The 22,200-nt window shown below is 35.5% G+C and overlaps 1 protein-coding gene across 2 annotated transcripts; it reads right to left on the bottom strand.

The window, feature by feature from the left end:
* Positions 1 to 261: 261 nt before the first annotated feature.
* RNPC3 (RNA binding region (RNP1, RRM) containing 3) lies at positions 262 to 21,433 on the bottom strand. 2 transcript variants are annotated; one of them, XM_049765737.1, is made up of 14 exons: positions 21,127 to 21,433; positions 19,053 to 19,100; positions 17,107 to 17,225; positions 16,027 to 16,110; positions 15,032 to 15,143; positions 14,114 to 14,182; positions 12,584 to 12,726; positions 8,765 to 8,887; positions 5,175 to 5,326; positions 3,245 to 3,370; positions 2,137 to 2,231; positions 1,985 to 2,043; positions 1,346 to 1,478; positions 262 to 332 (listed from the first exon to the last, which is right to left on the bottom strand). In XM_049765737.1, exons 1-14 carry the CDS (start codon positions 21,319 to 21,321, stop codon positions 273 to 275), a joined length of 1,518 nt encoding a protein of 505 aa, XP_049621694.1. In that variant the 5' UTR covers positions 21,322 to 21,433; the 3' UTR covers positions 262 to 272. The 2 variants fall into 2 exon arrangements, with proteins under 2 accessions (XP_049621694.1, XP_049621695.1); XM_049765738.1 differs by lacking the exon at positions 14,114 to 14,182.
* Between the last annotated feature and the right edge of the window lie 767 nt (positions 21,434 to 22,200).

Genomic DNA, 22,200 nt, shown 5'->3' with positions numbered 1-22,200 from the left:
AACATACATTCCACACTAAAATTCATATCCCAAAATTATCTTTACATATTTCAAATGTTCTAATTGATTCAGTTTTAGATAACTGAAAACAGTTTAGTGAAAATTAATTACATAAAGTTATAGAGCAAGAAATAAAAAAGGAGGGATGATTGGTGGTTGTAAAACATTAGAAGACAAATTTTTTCTCTAGGAAGTTTTTAATTGTCCCTAAATTTAACTCCATAAAGCCTTGCTCTTTATTTTATTATATCCGCACTTACCTTTCTCAATTGTTAACATTTTCTTTTTCCATCTTTAGAATCTTGCTTTGGTCTAGCAGATCGAGCAAACTGCTAATATTTAAAAATTAAGGCTTCTTTCACAAACATGAAAGTGATCTTTTAAAAATAATGAACAACTTCCTGATACATGATAGAATTTTTTTATACATTTATTTTCCCACCCATACCTATTTGTCAAATACACCTTTTAAAAACTCCTTCCTACAATCTATGATTTGTAGAAGTACATATGTACCTTTATTTTATGGGAGGAGACTAGATGGTGGTGGGCAAGGGGCATTCTCAAGCAATGCTGAGGATCTGGGTCAGCTAACTAGCAGGACAACTGAATACTAGAAACCAAGACGGTAGTGCCACTTAGATCCTGGGCTGATGGCCTTTTTGAGGGTCATATGGATGCTGCTTGAGGTTCTCAGGAGCTAAAGAGGGACATGGGGGACATGGAGGAAGGGTGGAATTATGTACAAAACTCAATGAGGATCACATATATGTACCAATACCTTATACTACCTCTTTGATAATTATTAAAATATGGTACAATAAAAATTCAATAAATCATTTTTCTTTATAACTTCAAATGCATTCCCAATTACTAGAATTCCAGAACTTTATGAAATGTATAAAAATATATTTAATGAAATCTTTCTGAAAATATGTACATTTATTTATTTATTTATTGTTTTTATGGGTCACACCCAGCAGCGCTCAGGGGTTACTCCTGGCTCTATGCTCAAAAATCGCCCCTGGCAGGCTCGGGGGACCACAGGGGATGCTGGAATTCGAACCACTGTCCCTCCGCATGCCAGGCAAATGCCACCTCCATGCTATCTCTCCGGTCCCCTGAAAATACGTAATTTTAACTGACTAAATAAAATCTTTACACCTAGTATAAATTTAGAACGTTATGTAGCTGTAAGGTTAGCATGTAATTGTTAAATGTAATTGAAATTAAGTAACTCAAGCTAGAATGCCAGTTGCTGATACTTCTAAAGGATAATATAAATAAAAAAGATCAATAACACTTTACTAAAAACTAGTCTTGGCACAGACTAATTAAAAGATACAACCACCATGGGTTTTCCAAGGAGTACATATCCATTTGCTTCCTTTAATGCCTTTGCTGCTGCCTTTTCATTTGGAAGTCCAATAAATGCCTGTCCTTTCATACGCCCTTCTGTCATCAAGCGTATGTCAAACCTAGAAGAGTTAAGAATGAAAATAACTGCTTCAGAAAATGCCAAGCAATTCTGAAAGTTAATAGAAATGTGATAAAACAATTACACAGGTTTTTAAAACTACATTTAATATTTTGTTCTAAAATTAATTATCAATGAGTATGTAAGTTCAATGTCCTTATTTACCATATATACTTTAATTATGAGTATAAATCATTTAAAACTTTTATTACTAACAACTATAATTATTTTTCATAACTCTACGTTTAAAAATACATGTAGAAAATGTTAATAACATTAAAAAAATAAAGGGACTTGGGGCCAGAGCAGTGGCGCAGAGTGGTTAAGGCATCTGCCTTGGCAGTGCTAGCCTAGGACAAACTGCAGTTCAATCTCCTGGCATCCAGTATGGTCCCCCAAGCCAGGAGTGATTTCTGAGCGCATAGCCAGGAGTAACCCCTGAGCGTCACCCCCATGCATTTTATAAAAAACATACTGAAACAAAAATAATTTGAGATTGCCACTTACATTATTCGCTGAGTTTCTGAAGAAAAATCAACATATCTTCCAAAAATAAACTTAAGATCCTAAAATTTCAAAAGGACAAAAAAATTTCAGTCAAAAAGAGCAGAGTTGGGGAGGAAGAGAATGATAAAGTAAATTTATAAAATTCAACTTACCTTTTCTTGAACATGTTTAGCTAAATTCTTTACATAAATTCTACAATTTGGTTCACCAGGTTCATAACTTCTGAATACCGAAAGTTTTTCCATTTCTTATTATGTAAATAAAACAGGACATAAAAAAGATATTTTTTATTAATTTCAGAAATAAAGGTAGCATCCAAAATAACTATAAAACATGAAAATATAAAATATATAATATAAATATAATTTAAAATATAAAATATGAAAATGTTAAAAATCACAGAAATTAATAGTACTACTACTACTACTGAGCACTAACTCCCAGAACTGGAGTCCATGATCAAAATGCATTCCTGGTTTAATCCCAGTTACTGTGGGCTGGGATCCTGGAGGTGCTTGAGCACCACAGGACCCAAACAGCTCTGTGCTCTTGACACCTGTCATCAACTACAAGAATGAGTGGCTAAGAAATCACTAATGGGTTCTCCTGGCCTCTTGTGCATCGTCTGAAAGCCCCTCCCCCAATTCCATTATGTAAAAAACTTGAAAGAAAACTTAAAATCTCACGCCATCTAGAATAGTTAAGATTTATTCAATAAAATATCAGGTATAGGTTCCTTAAGATGTTGGTTGATTTTATTTTTTTATTTTTATTTGAGTTTTATGTCAAAAATACAGTATCACAATTTAAGAAAAAGTATTTTAAGGTATTAAACCAGAAAATATATTTCAGAAGTTATCATGTTAGTACATAAATTCTTACAAAGATTCCTAATTACCAATTAAAATTACGAACCAAAACTATTTTTTTAAAACTGCTTTGCACATATATAAAACAGTTCTATGCTGACTATTAATAGCATATGGAATATGGCTTCACACACTAAAATGTCATGCAAATTCTGGTCACAGAATAAAATTCTCAATACAAATACAGAAAACATTAAATTAAAATGTTTTTTCCCCTAATAATGACAGCTATAAAAAAACAAATCAAAATAACTAAAGCAGTGTTTAAGAAGTTTAAGTGTGCTTTTAAGCATGTAATTCAAATAAGTAAGATGAAAAGATACATCATTTTGTTCTGAAGGGTAACATAAATGTAAAAATGGAACAGTACTATATGATTTCATTAAATTACCTTCTTTAGAAATTCTGCCTTTCTCCAACTCTCGCCTAGAAATACATTCTGATGGCATGTCATCATAGTCATCCTTTATTTCTTCTTCAATGTTCAAATTAGGTTTGGGGAAGATTTTTCCAAATCCTGTATTGAATGCATCAAATTTAGTAGCAGGTTAATCTCAGACTACTTAAGTCATTAAAATACTTTCCTACTAAACATTTTTTCCTTCCTTTAAAAAAATAATTAAGGTATCTTTTGCACTAAAAGTTCTTAGTATTTTTCTTAGTACATTTCTTCATAACAAACTAGAGTACGCAAACTTACTGTAAAGGTTCATATCGTAAATGCTTAATTTGTAGACAAATTATTTCTGTCATGAAAATTACAGCTTTACAACACGAAGACAACTATGTACAAAACCTAAGTATCCAAAAAGTTCTTACGTTGCATAGTTTAGAAATTTAGAAATCAGAAAAAAAAAATCTATATATGTAGTATGGGGTATCCGGAGAGTGGTGAAATATTTACTGGCAAACAATGTGTATCGAAGGGAAATAATGCTTTCAGTTCATGTATCCTTCCTGAACTATAAATTGCATTATGGAATTTAATTTATTACAAAAATTATGTAGTCACTCAACACAAGTTATACATTCACCATGAACACATTATAGAAAGAACATCAGAGTATTGTGAAAGAATCTTCACCTTTCTCACATATTAATAAATTAAGTTCAGTGCATTTTCTGAATAAATACTATTAAAAACTACTTAACAACTGATGTACTATACCAATACTGACTCTCCTCCCACTAAAAGTAAATTAATTATATACTATTGTCCCTATAAGAAATAATGATTGGATTAAGAAAATTCAAAAGACTAAATTTTAAATTTTGGAGAAATAATGACTTGCATTCAGAAAAATAAATTAGAGCTTTAGCAAAAATTATAATGGACATAAAAGTTAACAATGATAAAGCTATGCAATAGAAAAATCCTAGTCATACTACTTAAAATAAAAAAAAAACTACTTCTGTAAGAATCATATAAAGATCATGACACATTAAAATTATAGAAGCCTCTTTATAATGTAGAAAGTCTGTACAAACATTTTTGTGAGGATTTGTCATCTGACATATAAGTAAATATTTTAAAACGATTTCTATTTATTATCTAAAATTACTAAATATTTATATGGATTAGGGTGATGGTCCTCCTCTCAGAGTAGTCTAAATTCTTGAGTAAATGAAGCTTTCAAAATTTAAGAATGTGTCAAGAGTGAAGGGGTGAGATGAAAGTCTAAGAATAGAAATATTAAAACAGAGTTGGAGCAATAGCAGAGAGGTAGGGCATTTGCCTTGCACATAGCCGACCTGAGATGAACCCAGGTTGATTCCTGGCATCCTTTGTGATCCCCCCTAGCCTGTCGGGAGCAATTTTTGAGCAGACACAGGAGTAACTGAGCACAGCCAGATGTGCCCCCCACAAAAAAAGAAATATCAAACAAAAAGAGATTATATGAAAAGACAACGACGTTCAACCATCTAATTGTATAATTTGTAATATCAGTTATATAAATAATTTGCAACATATAATGATCAAAGTTGTTAATAGTGGTTAAGATATAACTTCAGATTTCTTGTTTGTTTTTGGGCCACATCTGGTGGCACTCATGGATTTCTCCTGGCTCTGCACTCAGAAATTGTTCCCTGTAGGCTCTAAGGACCATATTGGATGCCAGGGATCAAACCCCAGTCCATCCCAGGTTAGCTGTGTGCATGGCAAACACCTTACTGCTGTGCTATCTCTCCCATAACTTCAGATTTTAAATATAGTTCATAAACATTGAAATGTACAAAAATCGTAAATTTTAATTCTAAAATAGAAATCTGAACAGGAAGTTTTACATCAACCTTAAAGAATTAAAATAAGATATACTTACCACTATTTTGTTCTTCAAAATTTTGTTCTTTGTCTAAATCTTTTTCCAATCCAGCTGGCATGTCAGTAGATATATGGAATTCAATTTTTTTATTACCTACAGGTTGTGTTTGGTCAAATACATCGGAAGGTAACAGCACAGGATGCAAATTGCTATTTATAAACAGACAGCATCACTTTGAATTTGCAAATAAAAACGTGACTAAAACACATTTTCATTATTAATTTTAAAAGGGTAGGATGAATAATTATATAGTCATTTACATTAAATGTTAAAGGGTAAGACATCAGTCTATTTTATATACTCTACAAAGGTAGTGCTTAATAAGCCATAAGAACTCCTCTAATACCTATACTATTAAATTCTTAGTATAGATAACATAGTTTAAGAAATAGTACAGCTATTTTCAGTACATGATATAGGAAGTGTTAAGTATTAGGAACACAATCACAATGTTTACCAATATGCACAAAAGTTTAATCTCGGGCCCGGAAAGATAGCACAGCGGTGTTTGCCCTGCAAACAGCAGATCCAGGACCAAAGGTGGTTGGTTCGAATCCCGGTGTCCCATATGGTCCCCCGTGCCTGCCAGGAGCTATTTCTGAGCAGACAGCCAGGAGTAACCCCTGAGCACCGCCAGGTGTGGCCCAAAAACCAAAAAAAAAAAAAAAAAAAAAAAAAAGTTTAATCTCATGTGTAATATAAAGACTCATAATATAAAGAATCATATGCTATACGGTTGGGAAAAAATGAATCATATGCTATAATTCTATGTACTAATTAGTAAAGCAGTCCAAAATAGTACAAAATAGCAACATGGTGATAGGGAGTACTTGAAATGTTGCAGTTAAGATTAAAACATGTTCCTGAGGGACAAAGAAGAGTATAGTGGGTAGGGAGTTTGCCTTGTTCGCAGGCAACCTGGGTTCTATTTGGGGCATCCTATGTGGTCCTAAGCCCCACCAGGAGCAGTAATTCCTGAGTGCAAAGCCATGAGTAATCTTGGAGCAAGGTCGGTGTGACCCCAAAACAAAAAACAACAAAATGGTGTTTAGTGTGAAAAACATATTAGACTAACAAATTAAAAATATTAAGATCTGCTTTATCTGTTTCTTATCCTTTTTAAATGAGGCTAGAAAAACTAAGTTTAATTCATATATTGTTCAGAGCTACTACAAAAAAAAGGCTGGGAATCGCAGTGTCAAGATACACATACATGTGAAACATTTTGACTAATGTGGGGTAAAAAATAAATCAGATACTCAGAAAATAAATTAATTCTCTTTTAGGGGCCAGAGCAGTGGCGCAGCGTTAGGGCATATGCCCAGGCATCCCATATAGTCCCATATTCCCCCAAGCCAGGAGTGATGTCTGAGCGCATAGCAAGAATAACCCCTGAGCATTACAAAACAAAACAAAATTCATGCTTTTAAAAATGAAAAAATGTTTTTAAAAAAACCATTATCAGTTATAATTCTATTTAAAAGTTCAAGAAAAATTTACTTTGCAAAAAAGATAAATAAAATTAAATTTGTAATTAACAGTAATTTTGTATTATTAGATACTAGCAATATAATGCATTTAATGACAAACAGGCAAATAAAAGTTCTGCCATCCTTTCAACCAAAATCATGTCCGTATAAAAAATCAGTGAATGTGGATAAAAAAGGCAATGTATTTTTATTTTTTTGGTAAGTTCATCTAAAATGAATACCATTTCATTGGTAAAATACTCAGGATACAATATAAACTAGTACTTTATACATTTTAAAATCATTATTTCTTACTCATAATCCTGACCTTCAGCCTATATGTGCTTATTTTTATTTTGTGAAGCTTCATCATAAAGTAACAAGGTCTAAAAGGATTATTTTTTAGATGACAATGTCACTACAATTCCTCCCTCAATAAATCCATAATGTATCATCTAACACTCAAAGCAAATCTATTATTCCTTCACTTTTAATTTTAGCATTTTTCTTCTTATATCTAACATTTCATCATCTTTGGAAACTTAGCTTTCACCTTTCATTCATACTGGCTATCTCTTCTGCTTCGCATCTTCAAAGTCTTGCTGAAAGTGATTCTTCTCTCTTAAATCTTTAAAGATTTCTCAATTGACTAATTTTTTTCATGACCTTTAACTTAATACTCCATATCTTTTCCTTTTATATCATCTTTTGAATTATTAATGAAATCATAGCTCATGCAGTTCACTATCCATGACTATTAATTCACTGAAAAGTGGTGTCAACTATGGAGCTATGCTCTAAACTGCACAATAGTTAGCAGAAAAACTCATAACATATTTAATAGTATGTGACAATAGTTTTAGAGTGTCCTGTATACTGCTGAGAAGGGTGAAATTTTATCAAATCAAAGTATTTGTCAACTGGTATAGCCTCGGAGACCCTGAATATTACCAGGATGGCTCAGGTAACCCTGAAAAAAAGATTTTTGCAATAAACTAGCAGTTTACTGCTAAGGATTGCTTGTGGGGAGCTAGGGCTTTCTCTGAACACTTGAGAGTTCCAAACAAAGGGAACCAGTGTGACTTTATATTAATATGTGGAGAAATCATAAACATGAATTCAAGAGGAGAAAACAAAAGCAGTGGTAGGATAGTTACATGAACCCTTGTGTGCCTAAAATGAAAATACATCACTGAAATTATGTAACTCAATAACATTTTACTGTATAATTATTTTATAGCTGTATTTACTACTATAAACTTATTTATTTTAAATACTGTCCACAGGATAGAGTATGTAAACAGAAAGTAGAAAAAGAAGATTTTATGTCTTAGGAGGTTAAAACTAGATTTATCTGCTCATAGTAAAATAAAAACCAAATGAAAATCAGAAGGAAAAACAACACATAATCATCAGAAGACTACCAAAAATAAAAAATGAATGGAGGGGCTGAGCAATAATATAATTAGTAAGGCATTTGCCTTGCACTTAGCCACTCTGGTTCATCCCCAACATCCCGTATGGTCCCCCCAAAACTATCAAAAGTTATTTGCTAAGTGCAAAGCCAGGAATAATCCAAGTATCATAAGTATGACGACACCCCCAAACAACATATAGAACCCAATCTTTAAAAAAGGGAAGAGATGATGAGAAAAGGAAAAGTAGAAAAGATGCGAGATTAAAAAAAAGTAATATGAAATTAAGAGTGACACAATTACGAGATTTAGCATCAAAGTTACATGCAATATCATTACATGCAATATCAAATGCTTGATTAAATAGGTAATAATTAAATAATTAAATAGGCAATAATACCTATGGATGTAAAAAGAAGTTACTGATAAAACTATGTTTAGGAGTGAGAAATAAAAGCAAGACTGAGAAATGTTTAAGTACATAAAAACCCGACAGAGCACTTGCCTTGCATGCTGCTGACCCAAGCTTGATCTCTAGTACCCCATATGGTTACCCAAGCACAATCAAGTATTAACCCAAAGCACAGAGCCAGAGGAAGCCCTGAGAACCAAGGTGGCCAGGTATGGCCTAAACAGTTGAAAAAAAAAATAGGAAAAGAAAAAGCACATACAAAGCAAGTATTTCATATTCCAACAAAATTACCTGTGTGAAGCAGAAGGTGTATTTAACATATCTTTTATTTTTTGCTTTTTTCTCACATGACGCTGCTTTACTGTTTTTGGTCTTGTGGGCTGAAGATTAGCCAGTTCCATTAGTTTAGTCATCCTATATTGTGAGGAACAGAAAAGTGTTCGGATGACCTTGCTATTTACCAATACGTTTAGTGAGCTTAAATCTGTACTTGGAGTTACAGATAATAAAACAATCAGCATTATTTAAGTATTCCTAAGCCATTAACTTTAGTTTTTGGCATCCCAAGCAGTAGTCAGGAGGCCTGGGGTCCATCCTAGTAGTTTTCTGCCTTGTTGGGTAGATTTATGCAAAAGGAACTTACTTTAGATATGGTGTTTCTTGGTACCAGAGATTACCCAGACTAACTCTAGCAGTGTTCAGGGGAACGCATTGTGGTATCAAAGATTGAATTGGGGTTATCCACCTGCATTCAACACTAGACTATTGGCAAATATGCAAGTCCTACAGCTCTGTTAAGTATTATTTTGAAAGATCTAGGAATATTATAATTTTTTAGTTTCTAAATATCTTTAACTATAAGGTCAGTTACTCAAATAGAATACTTATAGTGACGTTAAAAAAGCAAAGAATCCATACTAAAATAATTTAATCTTACAAAAAGCTGAAGAAATGTAATAATACAATAATCACTTTGATTTGTACTTAAAAGGTCTTCACTTAATAACATATTAACTCATATTACTAAAGAGTTTGGACCAAAGCATTTTTATTTAAAATATTGTTGTTTTGGGGGCTGGAGAGATAGCATGGAGGTAAAGCGTTTGCCTTGCATGCAGAAGGATGGTGGTTCAAATTCTGGCATCCCATATGGTCCCCCGAGCCTACCAAGAGCGATTTCTGAGCATAGAGCCAGGAGTAACCCCTGAGCTGCCGGGTGTGACCCAACAAAAACAAAAAAAAATTTTTTATAATACTGCAAGCCAGTAATAAAATACCTTGAAAGGAAGGATTCCAAACACTGTATCTGAAGTAACTTTTAAGAAATAAAGTAAAGCTTGGGGCCAGAGTGATAGCCGCCTTGCATGTGGCTGACCCAGGATGGACCTCGGTTCAATACCCGGTGTCCCATATGGTCCCACAAGCCAGGAGTAATCCCTGAGCATCACCAGGTATGGAAAAAGAAATAAGGTAAAGGACATCTTATCTTAAGGCATTTCTGTCTTCCATTGAATCACTGTTTCCTTGGATTAGCTGCTCAAGTCTCTAGTAAAAACTCTACCTCTTATGACATTTGTAAAATTTAAAAGCAGTTGTGCAAATAAGGGGGGGGAGTATAAAGTACATTTCAAATCTATTTTTCTTATATGAACAAAAACAAAAATATATGCTCACAGTTTTGAGTCTCTTAAAAGGCAGATATCAATAAATACGTGCTAGTCATGTATGTGTACCTATTTTTTCTTCAGTATTTCCAGATAAAAATAAAATATGAAATCTGACTCGTCCATATCCAGGCTTTGTTCTCAAAATGACTCAAAAATCGTATGTTAAATTTCTTACTACATCTTCATGTATAAAAAAAAAAATCCTAAGAAAATTAACCAAAGCATCCAAACTTTTGGCCAGTAAACATAAACTATTAATATTATTTCTATTAAGAAAGTGAAACACCCATAAAATTAACCCAAGGATATAATACTATATACTTAATTCAGGAGTAATTTAAAGACTTTCTTGTACTTCTATATTCATCTGAATATGTAGATTCAGTCACACTTTTTTTATTCTTTCCCTCAGAAGAATATATATTTTCAAAAAAAGGTGTGTCTGTGTGTAGGGGGGGAGAGAGAGAGCGGGAGAGAGAGAGAGAGAGCGAGAGAGAGAGAAATGGAGGCAAAGAATAAAAATGTCTACTACAAAGGCAGGCCAAGGAAAAGGGTAGGTTGGGAAGGTGGGAGGGAAACTGGACACTGATGATGTGGAAATGTACATTGGTATTGTATATTCTATGACCGAAATTCAATCATGAACTATATATTTTACAATGATTCAATTAAACATTTATATATACTGCCACAACTTAAGTTGAAACTGATTCAATAATAATCAAATTGACTATGCGCAGTGGTCGGCAAGCCGCGAATTTCTGTGTGAACACTTGCATGCAGAATATTCTCAATAAAAACTTATTGAAACTAAAAACAGTGTACCATCCTATGTATTTTCAGTTTTAAAAATGTGGCTCTCAAAATAAATTTCAATCGTGGTTTTGGCGAGATTTGGCTCAGTTGAAAAAAAGGTTGCTGACCACTGGACTATGGGAAAATGCTGACCAGATTTTCTGTTTAGGTCTTGATTCATGTCAACCAATTCACCATCTGATTTCTGTGCTGTTACCAAAGATCATCATTTGACACTACAAATTTTTTTTTTTTTTTTTTTTGGTTTTTGGGCCACACCCGGTGACGCTCAGGGGTTACTCCTGGCTATGCGCTCAGAAGTCGCTCCTGGCTTGGGGGACCATATGGGACGCCGGGGGATCGAACCGCGGTCCGTCTCCTAGGCTAGCGCAGGTAAGGCAGGCACCTTACCTCGAGCGCCACCGCCCGGCCCTGACACTACAAATTTTTAAAGTGTGCATGCATGTGTGTAAATCTCAGTGTCATTTACAACTATTACTTTTCAGAGTGTGTATGTAAAAATTACATTAGGACTAAATACAGTCAGCTCCCTGTATTTGTAAATATAAAGTCTCAAAGAAAAACACATCAACACCATAGCTGTTTTCCCAGAATTTCCTGGCTCTAAACAGCAAATATTTAGAAAGTCTGAGGTTATGCTAGATTATACAATTGAGCATTATTAACTACATACTGCTTTTGGCAAAAATATTTATAAGCTATATACAGGTTAACAATAAAAATAATACAAAAATGATTTGTCTATTTTAGCCACTAACAATCATCTTATTCTATAGGATTGGTTTAAAATTTGAGATGAATTTCGGAAAACTCAATTGACAAGAATACAAACTATTCTTGTTTCCACTAAGATAGCTATGTTTTGTAAGAACTCCACTAGCACTGATTTAGTAAATAATGAACCACAGCTCCTAAAGAAACTTGAAATAAGGTGTCTGCAAATAAGGTGTTTACTCACATTTCAATATAAAATCCAACACATATCTTATTTTGTGTATTACAGTTCAAGTACACCTTTTTTAATATTTAGTTTTATTAGCATTGCTCTCTCAACAGCATTATATAACTCATGACTTAAAAGGCGTATCTACAAAAGTATTTTCCTCATAGGTCAATCATAGATTTCTAGGTCTTGAAAACACTAGGCAACATTTCAACAATGTAGATCTTATGAAACATCAAGAGCAGCAGAAAAAATAAAGCATAAAAATAAATATGCACCATGATACCAACTAGAGCATAGAAAGGATGTTTATTTATAACATGAATAATGAATAGAATGGCACCAAGTTCTACCTCACAACCTATATGCAAGCACTCAAAGCTTTCATTATTCTGCAAATCTGCATCTGCAAAAACACTCTACTGACTCTGAAATCCTAAATATAGTTTGAAAATGGGGAAATCTACAAAATTCACAAATATTGAAGACATTATATTTTCAAACACCAGAAAAATCAATCTGAAAATATTACCTATAAATCCAAACTTTTTCCTATGGTCTGTATAATAAGTCTCAGATTATTACTAACCTCAATTTTATTAAAAAAAAAATTAAGGGCATGAAAATCTCATTCTCAGATTTAGTTTCTTGCAATCTACACAAATATTTTTTGACTCTACAAACCTTTGTCGACCTTCATCATCACTGCTTTCATATTCTGATTCTTTACTAGAAAATTCTTCATCCTCCTCTGGCAAAGGAGGCTCCTCTGGTGGTTGTGGAGATGTAGGTGGAAGAGGTGCATGTAACAGCATATAATCTTCATACTAATTAAGAGAATAAAAAAGGCAATGCATATTTATAGAACAGAAAAAGCATTTGCAATCAACAATATTATCCCCATCTCATGATTTCATTTTTTTCTTGAATTTGCCTGTTTTTCTAACTGTATGAATTCATAAAAAGTCTATCATGGTCTATACATAAAACCAAGTAATTGTGGGCTATAACAATAAATAGTACAACGGGTAGAGTGATCATTTAACTTTGAAAAGCAAATAGTTTATTTTTTGTTTCATATTTTTGTTCGTTGGGCCACACCTAGTGATGCTCAGGGGTTACTCCTGGCTCTGCATTCAGAGATCACTCCTGGCTTGGGGGTCCATATGGGATGCCAGGGATCAAACCTGTGTCCATCCAAGGTCAGTCATGAGCAAGGCAAATGCCCTACCACTGTGCTACCACTCCGGCCCAAAAGCAAATAGTTTATATTTCTTAGAATGTCTCAAACAAAAGGAAACAGTTTCTTAGACTGTCTCAAACAAAGCAAATTATTGTTCTGCTCTACTGCTTTACTTTAGGAATGGAATTGGTATAAAACAAAATAAGTTACAGGGGCCAGGGTGATAATACATTTAGTAGGGCCTTTGTCTTGCACATGAATAAACTGGGATTAGGTCCCTTCAGTTCATACAGTTCCCCAAGCCCTCCCGGAGGGCTCCCAAACTTACAATGTGATAAATGAATAAAGTCTGAGTTTTATTTAACAGCATTTGTGTAGTTTTAACTAATGTTTTAATTCTCTAATACTGAAGTGATGTGGTTACCAGCCAAAATTACCAAGTTAATAGTAAACATCTCTTTAGGTCCGTGCTCCTAGTAACAAGGGGGGAAATCATATATAATGGTGGGAATCAAACCAGTTAATAGTATGCAAGACAAGTGCCTTAAACTTATACTATCTTTCCAGTCAAAAGCAGAAATTTGTATTAAAAAGTCAGCACTCAATATTATTATCCATAAAATAGAGTACTTAGAAATAACTAAAATTATTCTAAATTAAACATAGCTTCTTATGTAAATTATGTTTTACTCAGTAAATTATAACAAAAAGTACAGAGGTCATCTTTCTACAAATAAAACGCTAGATAGCTTTTTAGATAATTTCACTAAAAGTTACTATAGAAGAGTATAGTGTTCTGCATCAAAGAATTCAACAATAACAGTAGAAATGATCTATTTTTTGTATATTTTTCACACTTTGCCTCTTTTACATTTTCATTTCTCCACTTGACTATTATCACATTCCTTCTTTAAATGTTTCTTATGCTTCATGTATATTAAGTTAAGGACAAATATTTGTAGAATTTAGCCACAATAACCCCACCTTGGAATAAGAAATTTTGAATCCCCCAAATTCTAAGAGCTTCTTACCATAGGAGGTCGTGCAGTAATTGGTCCAAAAGGAGTGGGCAAATTCATTTTATTCATAAGATGAAGCACCTTGAAGTAGTGAACATTAAAATTTGCATAGTAAAATAATCAACTGACATCTTAAATACTTAAAACCTTGCAAACATATTATTGTTGTGAAGAATGAATGCAGAGTGAGCTACATCTTGCTTTATCAGACCCTACAGGGATAAAACTGGCACTATTATACTTATGAAGAATGCCATATTTTTTAAATATAAAATCTATCAAAATATTGTCTTTCCCCATTGTAAAATAAATATCATTTAAAAGATGTACTTCACAGGAACTTCTATCATTTCCCATTATGTAAGAAAGTAGTAATTGCAGGAATTTTATTTTGCAAAGTAATTTAAAATTATTTTTACTAATGCTGAACACATCAGTGAGCTTATGATAGTTTAAGAAAGCCTTTAGTTGAACGTTGTGCTTTGTTTGCAATGGACTGAGTAATTTAGTTTACAAAATTCACATGCTGAATTCTAACCAAATCCTAGTATGACAGTACTAGATGGAGAATCTTTTGGGAATTAATTGTTAATTATAGAGCCCCATGAGTAGAATTAGTGAACCCTGTACGAGATACCAGATATCCTGACTATGTGAGACAAAAAGAAATCAATCATCTGCAAGTATAAAAGTGCTGCCATCAGAATCCAAACATATAAGTTCCCTAATTTTGGAATTTCAGTCCCCATGAAAGAAATAATTTTATTTATAAACCATCCATTAGTTATAAGAGCTCAGATGAAACAAAACATCATAAAATATATCAGTTTAATCTAATTATTATTAATATGAAATGTATGATAATTAGATTAAAAACTGACAACTAAAGTTATACAAGCTTCTTTGAGGAAGTAAGTTTACTCAACTTACCTGTACATAAAACTTAGGTACACTTGCCAAAGCATTTACTATATTTGCAAGGATTGTGCTTGAAGGTGGTGGATACATGTATTTGAGGCATGAATTCAGGGGAAAAGTCAGGCTAAAAAACAAAACAAAACTACTTTAAATGCCCAGCTGATGTTTTGATAAGTTTTACTAACATTAGGTAATCTTTGATAACTTCAGTTTTACTAACTTTAGTGTACCTGACAACTCAAAGTTACTAAAAGAAACCAGTACCCTGACTTTTCTTGTTTGGATCACATCTAAAGTATAATAAACAAAACAAAAAGTAGAGGGTAAGAGGAGGATGAGGAAGACTAGTGGTGCCTGAGGCTTACTCCCAGTTCTATTCCTACTTCTAGAACCAGTTCTGGCATGGTTCAAGAGACCACCAGGGATTCTAGAGTTCGAATTCAAGTCAGCCACATATAAGGCAAGAACCCTACTGCTGGGGCAGGAGCGGTGGCACAGCTATAAGCAGCTGACTCAGGATGGACTGCAGTTCGACCCACCAGCGGCCCATATGGTCCCACAAGCCAGGAGCGATTTCTGAGCGCAGAGCCAGGAGTAACCCCTGAGCATCACTGGGTGTGGCCCAAAAACTAAAAACTGGGGGGGCGGGGGGGTGGAGAAACCTACTACTATACCATTAAGACTATTTCTTTTTGGCACATAGCCAGTGCTGCTCAAGGATCACAACTGACAGGGACAAGTGGCTAAATGCAGTGCCAAGGATTGAAACCAAGTAGACCATGTGAAAGGTAAACATCTCACTCACTATACTATTGCTCTTGTCCCCCAAATTGGACTTTCCTAGCAATTATTTTATAAATCTGAATACTACAGCCAGATACTACAATAAACTTCCAGCTCAAAAATACTAAGTATAATATAGAATATTCCTAATACTATTTAAAAACTACATACACACACTGAACAACAAAACCAAAAATATAGAATACAAACAAAACAACACTAACCCATGATTTGGTGCAATTCCATTTTCTATGGTTAAACAGCCAACTTCTTTACTTTCTTTATCCTCTTCCACAGGGACATCAGATCTACAAATACAGAATCAAAATTGATCTTAGCATTTTGAAAAAGCATACTTTTCAGTCAAGGCAGTATGGAAAAGAGTACTGTAATAAAAACGTAGAAGCATTTCTAAAGTAAGGGAGACAGAGCTTACTATTACTAGATACCATTTTTAATCCAGATGTGATACAGGTAAGACAAATTTTTATTTACTCTTCACCGTAACTCTATGAAGAGGGTAAATTAAACATTGGCACACACACAATAAAATTTACAAAGTACAAAACAGGGTTGCTCTGGTGTCGGAGCAATAGCACATCGGTATTGCCTTGCACGTGGTCAATCCAGGACAGCGGACCTTGGTTCCTATATGGTTCCCCAAGCGAGGAAAGATTTCTGAACCCATAGCCAGGAGTAATCCCTGAGCGTCAGAAGGTGTGGCCCAAAAAGAAAAAAAAAATAGTGACGCTCAAACATCTTTAATAAAATATATCATCTGTAGGTTTTCTTAAAAACAATTGTTAGAATTTAGAGTTTTCCCATTTCTTACCCATTTTTTTCATTCAGCAGTAATGAGTAAGGCCCAAGAATCTGTATTTCACATTAAGAACTGAGATGCAATTAACCCAGTGACTACACTTCAAAGATCACCAGCATAAATCAATTTTCTAAATGTTATATAACTGCAATGAGTTATATTTCTTAAATTACTAACGTATTTGTATAATCACAGCTGGGTACCCAATAACATTATTTAAACTCGTGACTATAAAATTCAAATATCTGACACCAGACTTTAAACTAGTCACCATCCTTTAAACTTAAAATGCTTTATCTCCACTCTATTTTAATTTCTCAGTTTATTTCCTAATTATAAATCAGATTCCTAATGCACCATTAAGAATTGTTTTAAAATATCATCGGTTTTAAGATACTTACTTGCTAATCTAAAAGTAAAAATGTCTAAGTACTGAGGAGGAAAATATTTTTTAATTATAGAAAAATCAAGTTAATCTACATACCTTTTCTTTTTTTCAGTGTCTGAGGTGGGACATGGGGAATGAACTTCATCTTGTTCTTTTGCAAATTCAACAACTAAAGTATGACCTAAAAGTTTCAACTGATGAAGTCTTGTCAATGCCTTCAAAAGAACCAAGAGTTAAAATCGGTGATAAATGTACCACAACATTTTCTAAGGATCATATATAATGTGTATATATAGTCAGTATTAATACTCCATTGGCTGTCTGTCCCTAAGCCATTCTCTATGGACTGCCATGCCCTTTATTCCTTGTTTAATAGTGCTTCTTATCACCTAACAAACTAAATCTAGTTAAATTTAAGCCTGCTCCTATCTAAGCAGCTTAAAATAATTAACACTGACTACTGTAAGTCTCCATTTATTTATTAATAGCGCCTGTAGTAATAAATGCTATGTTCTGTCATCACACACTAAATATAATTTTATTTAAACATAGTTGCCTGACATATTAAATCCTACTCTCTTTCATTCTCAAGAGTCTGTCTTTCGGGTAAGAGGATGATGCTTTCACTTAAGTGGTAATTTCTGCTTTCAAATAAATTATACATATCAGCATATAAAATGCTATTTCTTCTATTCCAACATTCTTTTTTCTTCATCTATTAATCCTACTTAGCCATATCCTACATCTTAACTAAGTCTTAGAGTAGAACTCCTTGAGATTATCTAAACCCTATATATAAAATCGTCTGTCTATTCAATCAGACTTATGTTCTCATCAGTCTACTGACACTGGTTTGAACAGTGCATATCAAATTCTGTAATGTTACTCAAGGGTTAATCCTCTTTTCTTTTTTTGTTTTTATTTGGGGGGGGGGGGCACACCTGGTAATGCTCAGGGGTTCCTCCTGGCTATGCACTCAGAAGTCGATCCTGGCTTGGGGGACCATATGGGACGCCGGGGGATCAAACCGTGGTCTGTCCTAGGCTAGCGCTGGCAAGGCAGACACCTTACCTCTAGCGCCACCATGCCGGCCCCTAATCCTCTTTCCAATATTACTAAATTCAAAGTATTTACTACATTTTTCACTGATATCTATCCTTCACATGGCTTACAGATAATTTTTCACATTAATGTTGGGTTATAAGCTCTAGTAATTATCCTCTCTATTTTTCTGGTAAGCACCCCAAACTCAAATACCTTCTCCCAGCTAATGAGTTCCAAACGTACAATTTTGGCCCTAAATTCTATCCTGAAATCCAAGAACATAAAAACATAAAACTGAAATCCAAGACATCTAAGTGTCTAATAATCAAAATCAACATTGCAGAAAATAAACCATAGAGCCAGTGGGATAATACAGTGGGTAGGGAGTTTGCTTTGCACACAGCTGACTCAAATTCAATCCCATTATCCCATATGACTTCCAATTCCAATGGAAGTGATTCCTGAGCACAGTGCCAATAGTAAAACCTAACACAAAATGATCATACTTATGATCCAAAAAAACAAGAACAAAACAGAAAATAAACTACTAATTTTTCCTCACTCCTACCCACAATGTTCCCCATCTGCAAATTTCTCCAATTCAGTAAATGGCAATACTGATTTTCATGTCTGTCAAAAATCTCAAATTTGTCCTTAATACCTTCTCCTACTGTATATGTTTAAGCTATCAAGAAATCCTGTTTGCTATCTTTAAAATAAACCTCAAATCTATCTATATCACCTCTCTACTACAATTGTGAGCCATATATCAATCAACTCTGGACAGAATTTCTATATTTTAACAATTCTCCCTTTTACTTTTTCCCCACTAATCATTTTTCTCAACATAATAGTTAAAGTAATCTTTTAAATATGCAAATTATATTGCTTCTTTGTTCAAAATATCCCAATAGTCCCCATTTATACAGATTAAAATTTAGGGTAAAAGTAAACTTATTTGGATAAGAGATAATACTAATAGTATAGAGATAGCATACCTTTACAGCTGCCTTTTCATTAGGGAAAGTAGCAAAAGCTGTATGTTTCTGAAAAAGAATTCAGGTACAATTATAGGTATAGTACCTCAAAAGAAATGTATTATTGCTACGTTCATGCTTTTTCATGTATAGGTGAGCGTTAACAGCATGCTCTACATGTATTTTCAAACAATTTGAAAGACCAAATTTCTAAAGTCCCTATTAAACTTAAAATATCTTTCATTTATATAAAAGATAATGACCTTTAACTTGCCTCTGTGGAGTCCAACATAAAAATACTCTTTAAAAATAAAATCAGGGGCCAGGCAACAGCAGAGTGGTAGGATGTTTGCCTTGCACGCAATGTAAAAATACTCATTAAAAGAAAAATCAGGGCCGGGCAATAGCAGCCAACCTAGGACAGACCCAGGTTTGATCCCTGACATCCCATATGGTCTCCCAAGCCTGCCAGGAGCAACCCCTGAGCACTGCTGGGTATGGCCCAAAAAACAAAAACAAAAGAAGAAAAATAAAAGAAAAACCATTGTTCAAGGGTGGTGGTTTTCAACCATTCTACATCTGAGAACACTGATCTTCAAGCTACCAGATAATAACTACTGCAGCAGTCCAGCAGTTTCGATCTTGTTCACACCTGCCACCCCAGCACAGGAATATGGATCAATGGTGGGAAACAGCTGGTTAGTTGCAATTACCCATATTATTCTTAACACTGTAATCTGGGTTCCATGGGAGTTCCAAATTTTGGGGGTGTTTGGGGAGGGGGTAGGGTCAATTTCAAGTGCTTTATACCTGTTACACCCCATCCAAAGGAGCTTTATTTTAAAACATAAAGTCCCAAATATGTGTAAAAGTGCCAGTAAAGAAATCTCAAAAGAAAATAAAGTTGGGGCCAGAGAGGTGGTGCAAGCAGTAGGGCGTTAGCCTTGCATGACCCAACCTAAGATGATGGATTGTGATTCGATCCCCGTAAGCCCCATATGGCCCAAGCCAGGAGTGATTTCTGTTCACATAGCCAAGAATAATCCTGTCAGACTGTGCCCCCCCCCCCAATGAAGTCTTCTAAGGAGGCATTCCTTTCACAGCTTGTGTAATTATACCATTATTTTAAGTAACAGGATGCAGTGTGGACAAATTAAGTGCATTTAACCGAATGGCACAGATGTTTCTGTTATTTGCATGAACTTTTAATCAGAATAATCACGGTGAGTAGCAAAGCCAGCTGTAGTACCTGTGGCTACTTGAAACCAGTATGTCTTTCTGCTGGCCCATTCAGGCAATCGTAAGACTCTAAGCACGTCTAGACATGCATGCAATTTGAAAAAACTCAATTCCACATGTATGCAATTTTGAGTTCTCTAATAAAGAGGTCCATTCTATGTCTCCTTCCTCTAGTCTTTCTGCTGGCCCATTCAGGCAAGAAGACTACGCACGGCTGGACAGGCATGCAATTTGTAAAAATATAACAAAACTGACTCCAAATGGATGCAATTTTGATTTTTCTAACAAGAGGACCTTTCCATTTCTCCTTCCTCTATATATAGTTTCTCTGCTGGCCCATTCAGGCCAGAATAAGGCTGGACATGCGTGCAACTTGGGGAAAAAAAAAACTTAGCTTCAAATAGATGGAATTTTAATTTTTCTAAAAAAGAGATCCATTCCATGTCTCCTTCCTCTCTCTCTCTCTCTGCTGGCTCATTCAGGCCAGAATAAGACTCTAAGCACGGCTGGATAGGCATGCAATTTGGAAGAAAAAAAAAAAAAACCTGAGCTTCCCAAGGATGCAATTTTGATTTTTCAAAAAAAAGGAGAGGTCCATTGCATGTTTCCTTCCTCTAGTCTTTCTGCTTGCCCATTCAGGCAAGTTGAAGACTTTAAGCACGGCTGCAACATACATGCAATTTGGAAAAAACTGAATCCCACATGGATGCAATTTTGATTTTTCTTTAAAAAGTGGGCCAAAAAACCAGGGTAGCTTTCATGACACAGGGGCCCGGCTTGCACAGGCCCTTCCTCCAGGTTTCCTCACTCCCAAGGTCACACAGCAAGGCCTGTCATGCAAGTGGAGGCGCCTTACCAGTCGCCCCTTATCCGACAGCACGCGCACCGACTGCGCCCCGAAATACTTGAGCAAATCCTCCTTCTCCTCCGCGCTCAGCTCGGCGGGCAGATGCCTCACCAGGAGGGTTCGGTCGCCTCGCGACGGCGCAGGGGAAGCAGCAGAACTCGGACATCCCCTCGCCGAAGGCAGCTGCTGCTCGGGCACCGCCATTTCCCCCAGAAGTTCTCTAAATTAGAACAAAGCCGAGCCGGATGGAGTGCGATTGCGACATGGACCTCCAAACAGCTCTCAATGGTCGCCAGCTTGTTTTCTGCTTCTTGTTGTTGTTTGTGTGTGATTCACTTCCGCCTTGGCGCGAAGCATGCTGGGTCCCAGGGAAAACCTCGCGAGATCATGGTTGATCTCGCGAGATTGTAGGAGTAATTTCGCGAGATTTGGCGGCGAGTGCGAGAAAGTGTTCCCTGTATTTTATTCTTACGACAGAAAAGTGCATTCGCTTTTACGTGATGAGAAATAAAAGTCGTGTTCGGGGCGATTATATTTATTATAAATCTTCCCCGGGAGGAGCGTGAGGAGTGTAAAATACAAAAATAAAGGAGGAAGGAGAAACATCCAGTCGTGTACGAAGACTACCAAAATGGACAGCAGAATTCGCTACCGCGCATGCGTCAGCGAGGAGGGGCGGGGCCGTATAAAAGGGGCGGAGTCACACGCGAGGGCGTGGTTATTGGGAGGGGGTCAGCTGGAGGGGGCGGAGTCATATGTGAGGGGAGGAGTCATATGGAGGGTGGAGTCAGCCTAGAGTGCGGAGTCAACGGGAGGGACGGGTCAGCAGAGAAGGATGTGTCAGAGGGGAGGGGCGGTGTCAGCTGGAAGGGACGGAGTTAGTGTGAAAGGGCGGGGTCAATGGGGAGGGGCGGGGTCAGCAAGGAAGGATTTTCTCAAAAGGGAGGGGCGAAGTCAGCTCGGAGGGCGGGGCCAGATGGAAGGGTGAGTCGGAGGGGAGAGGCGGGGTCAACTGTAAGGGGCGGGGTCAGAGCGGAGGGGCGGAGCGTCAGAGCTGTCTTTGCCCTCTGGTCTCCGCGCGGT

The sequence above is a fragment of the Suncus etruscus genome, chromosome 19, assembly GCF_024139225.1.
Source record: "Suncus etruscus isolate mSunEtr1 chromosome 19, mSunEtr1.pri.cur, whole genome shotgun sequence".
NCBI lineage: Eukaryota > Metazoa > Chordata > Mammalia > Eulipotyphla > Soricidae > Suncus > Suncus etruscus.
Note: the sequence above shows the minus strand (reverse complement) of the source record. Positions and strands in the feature narration are given on the sequence as shown.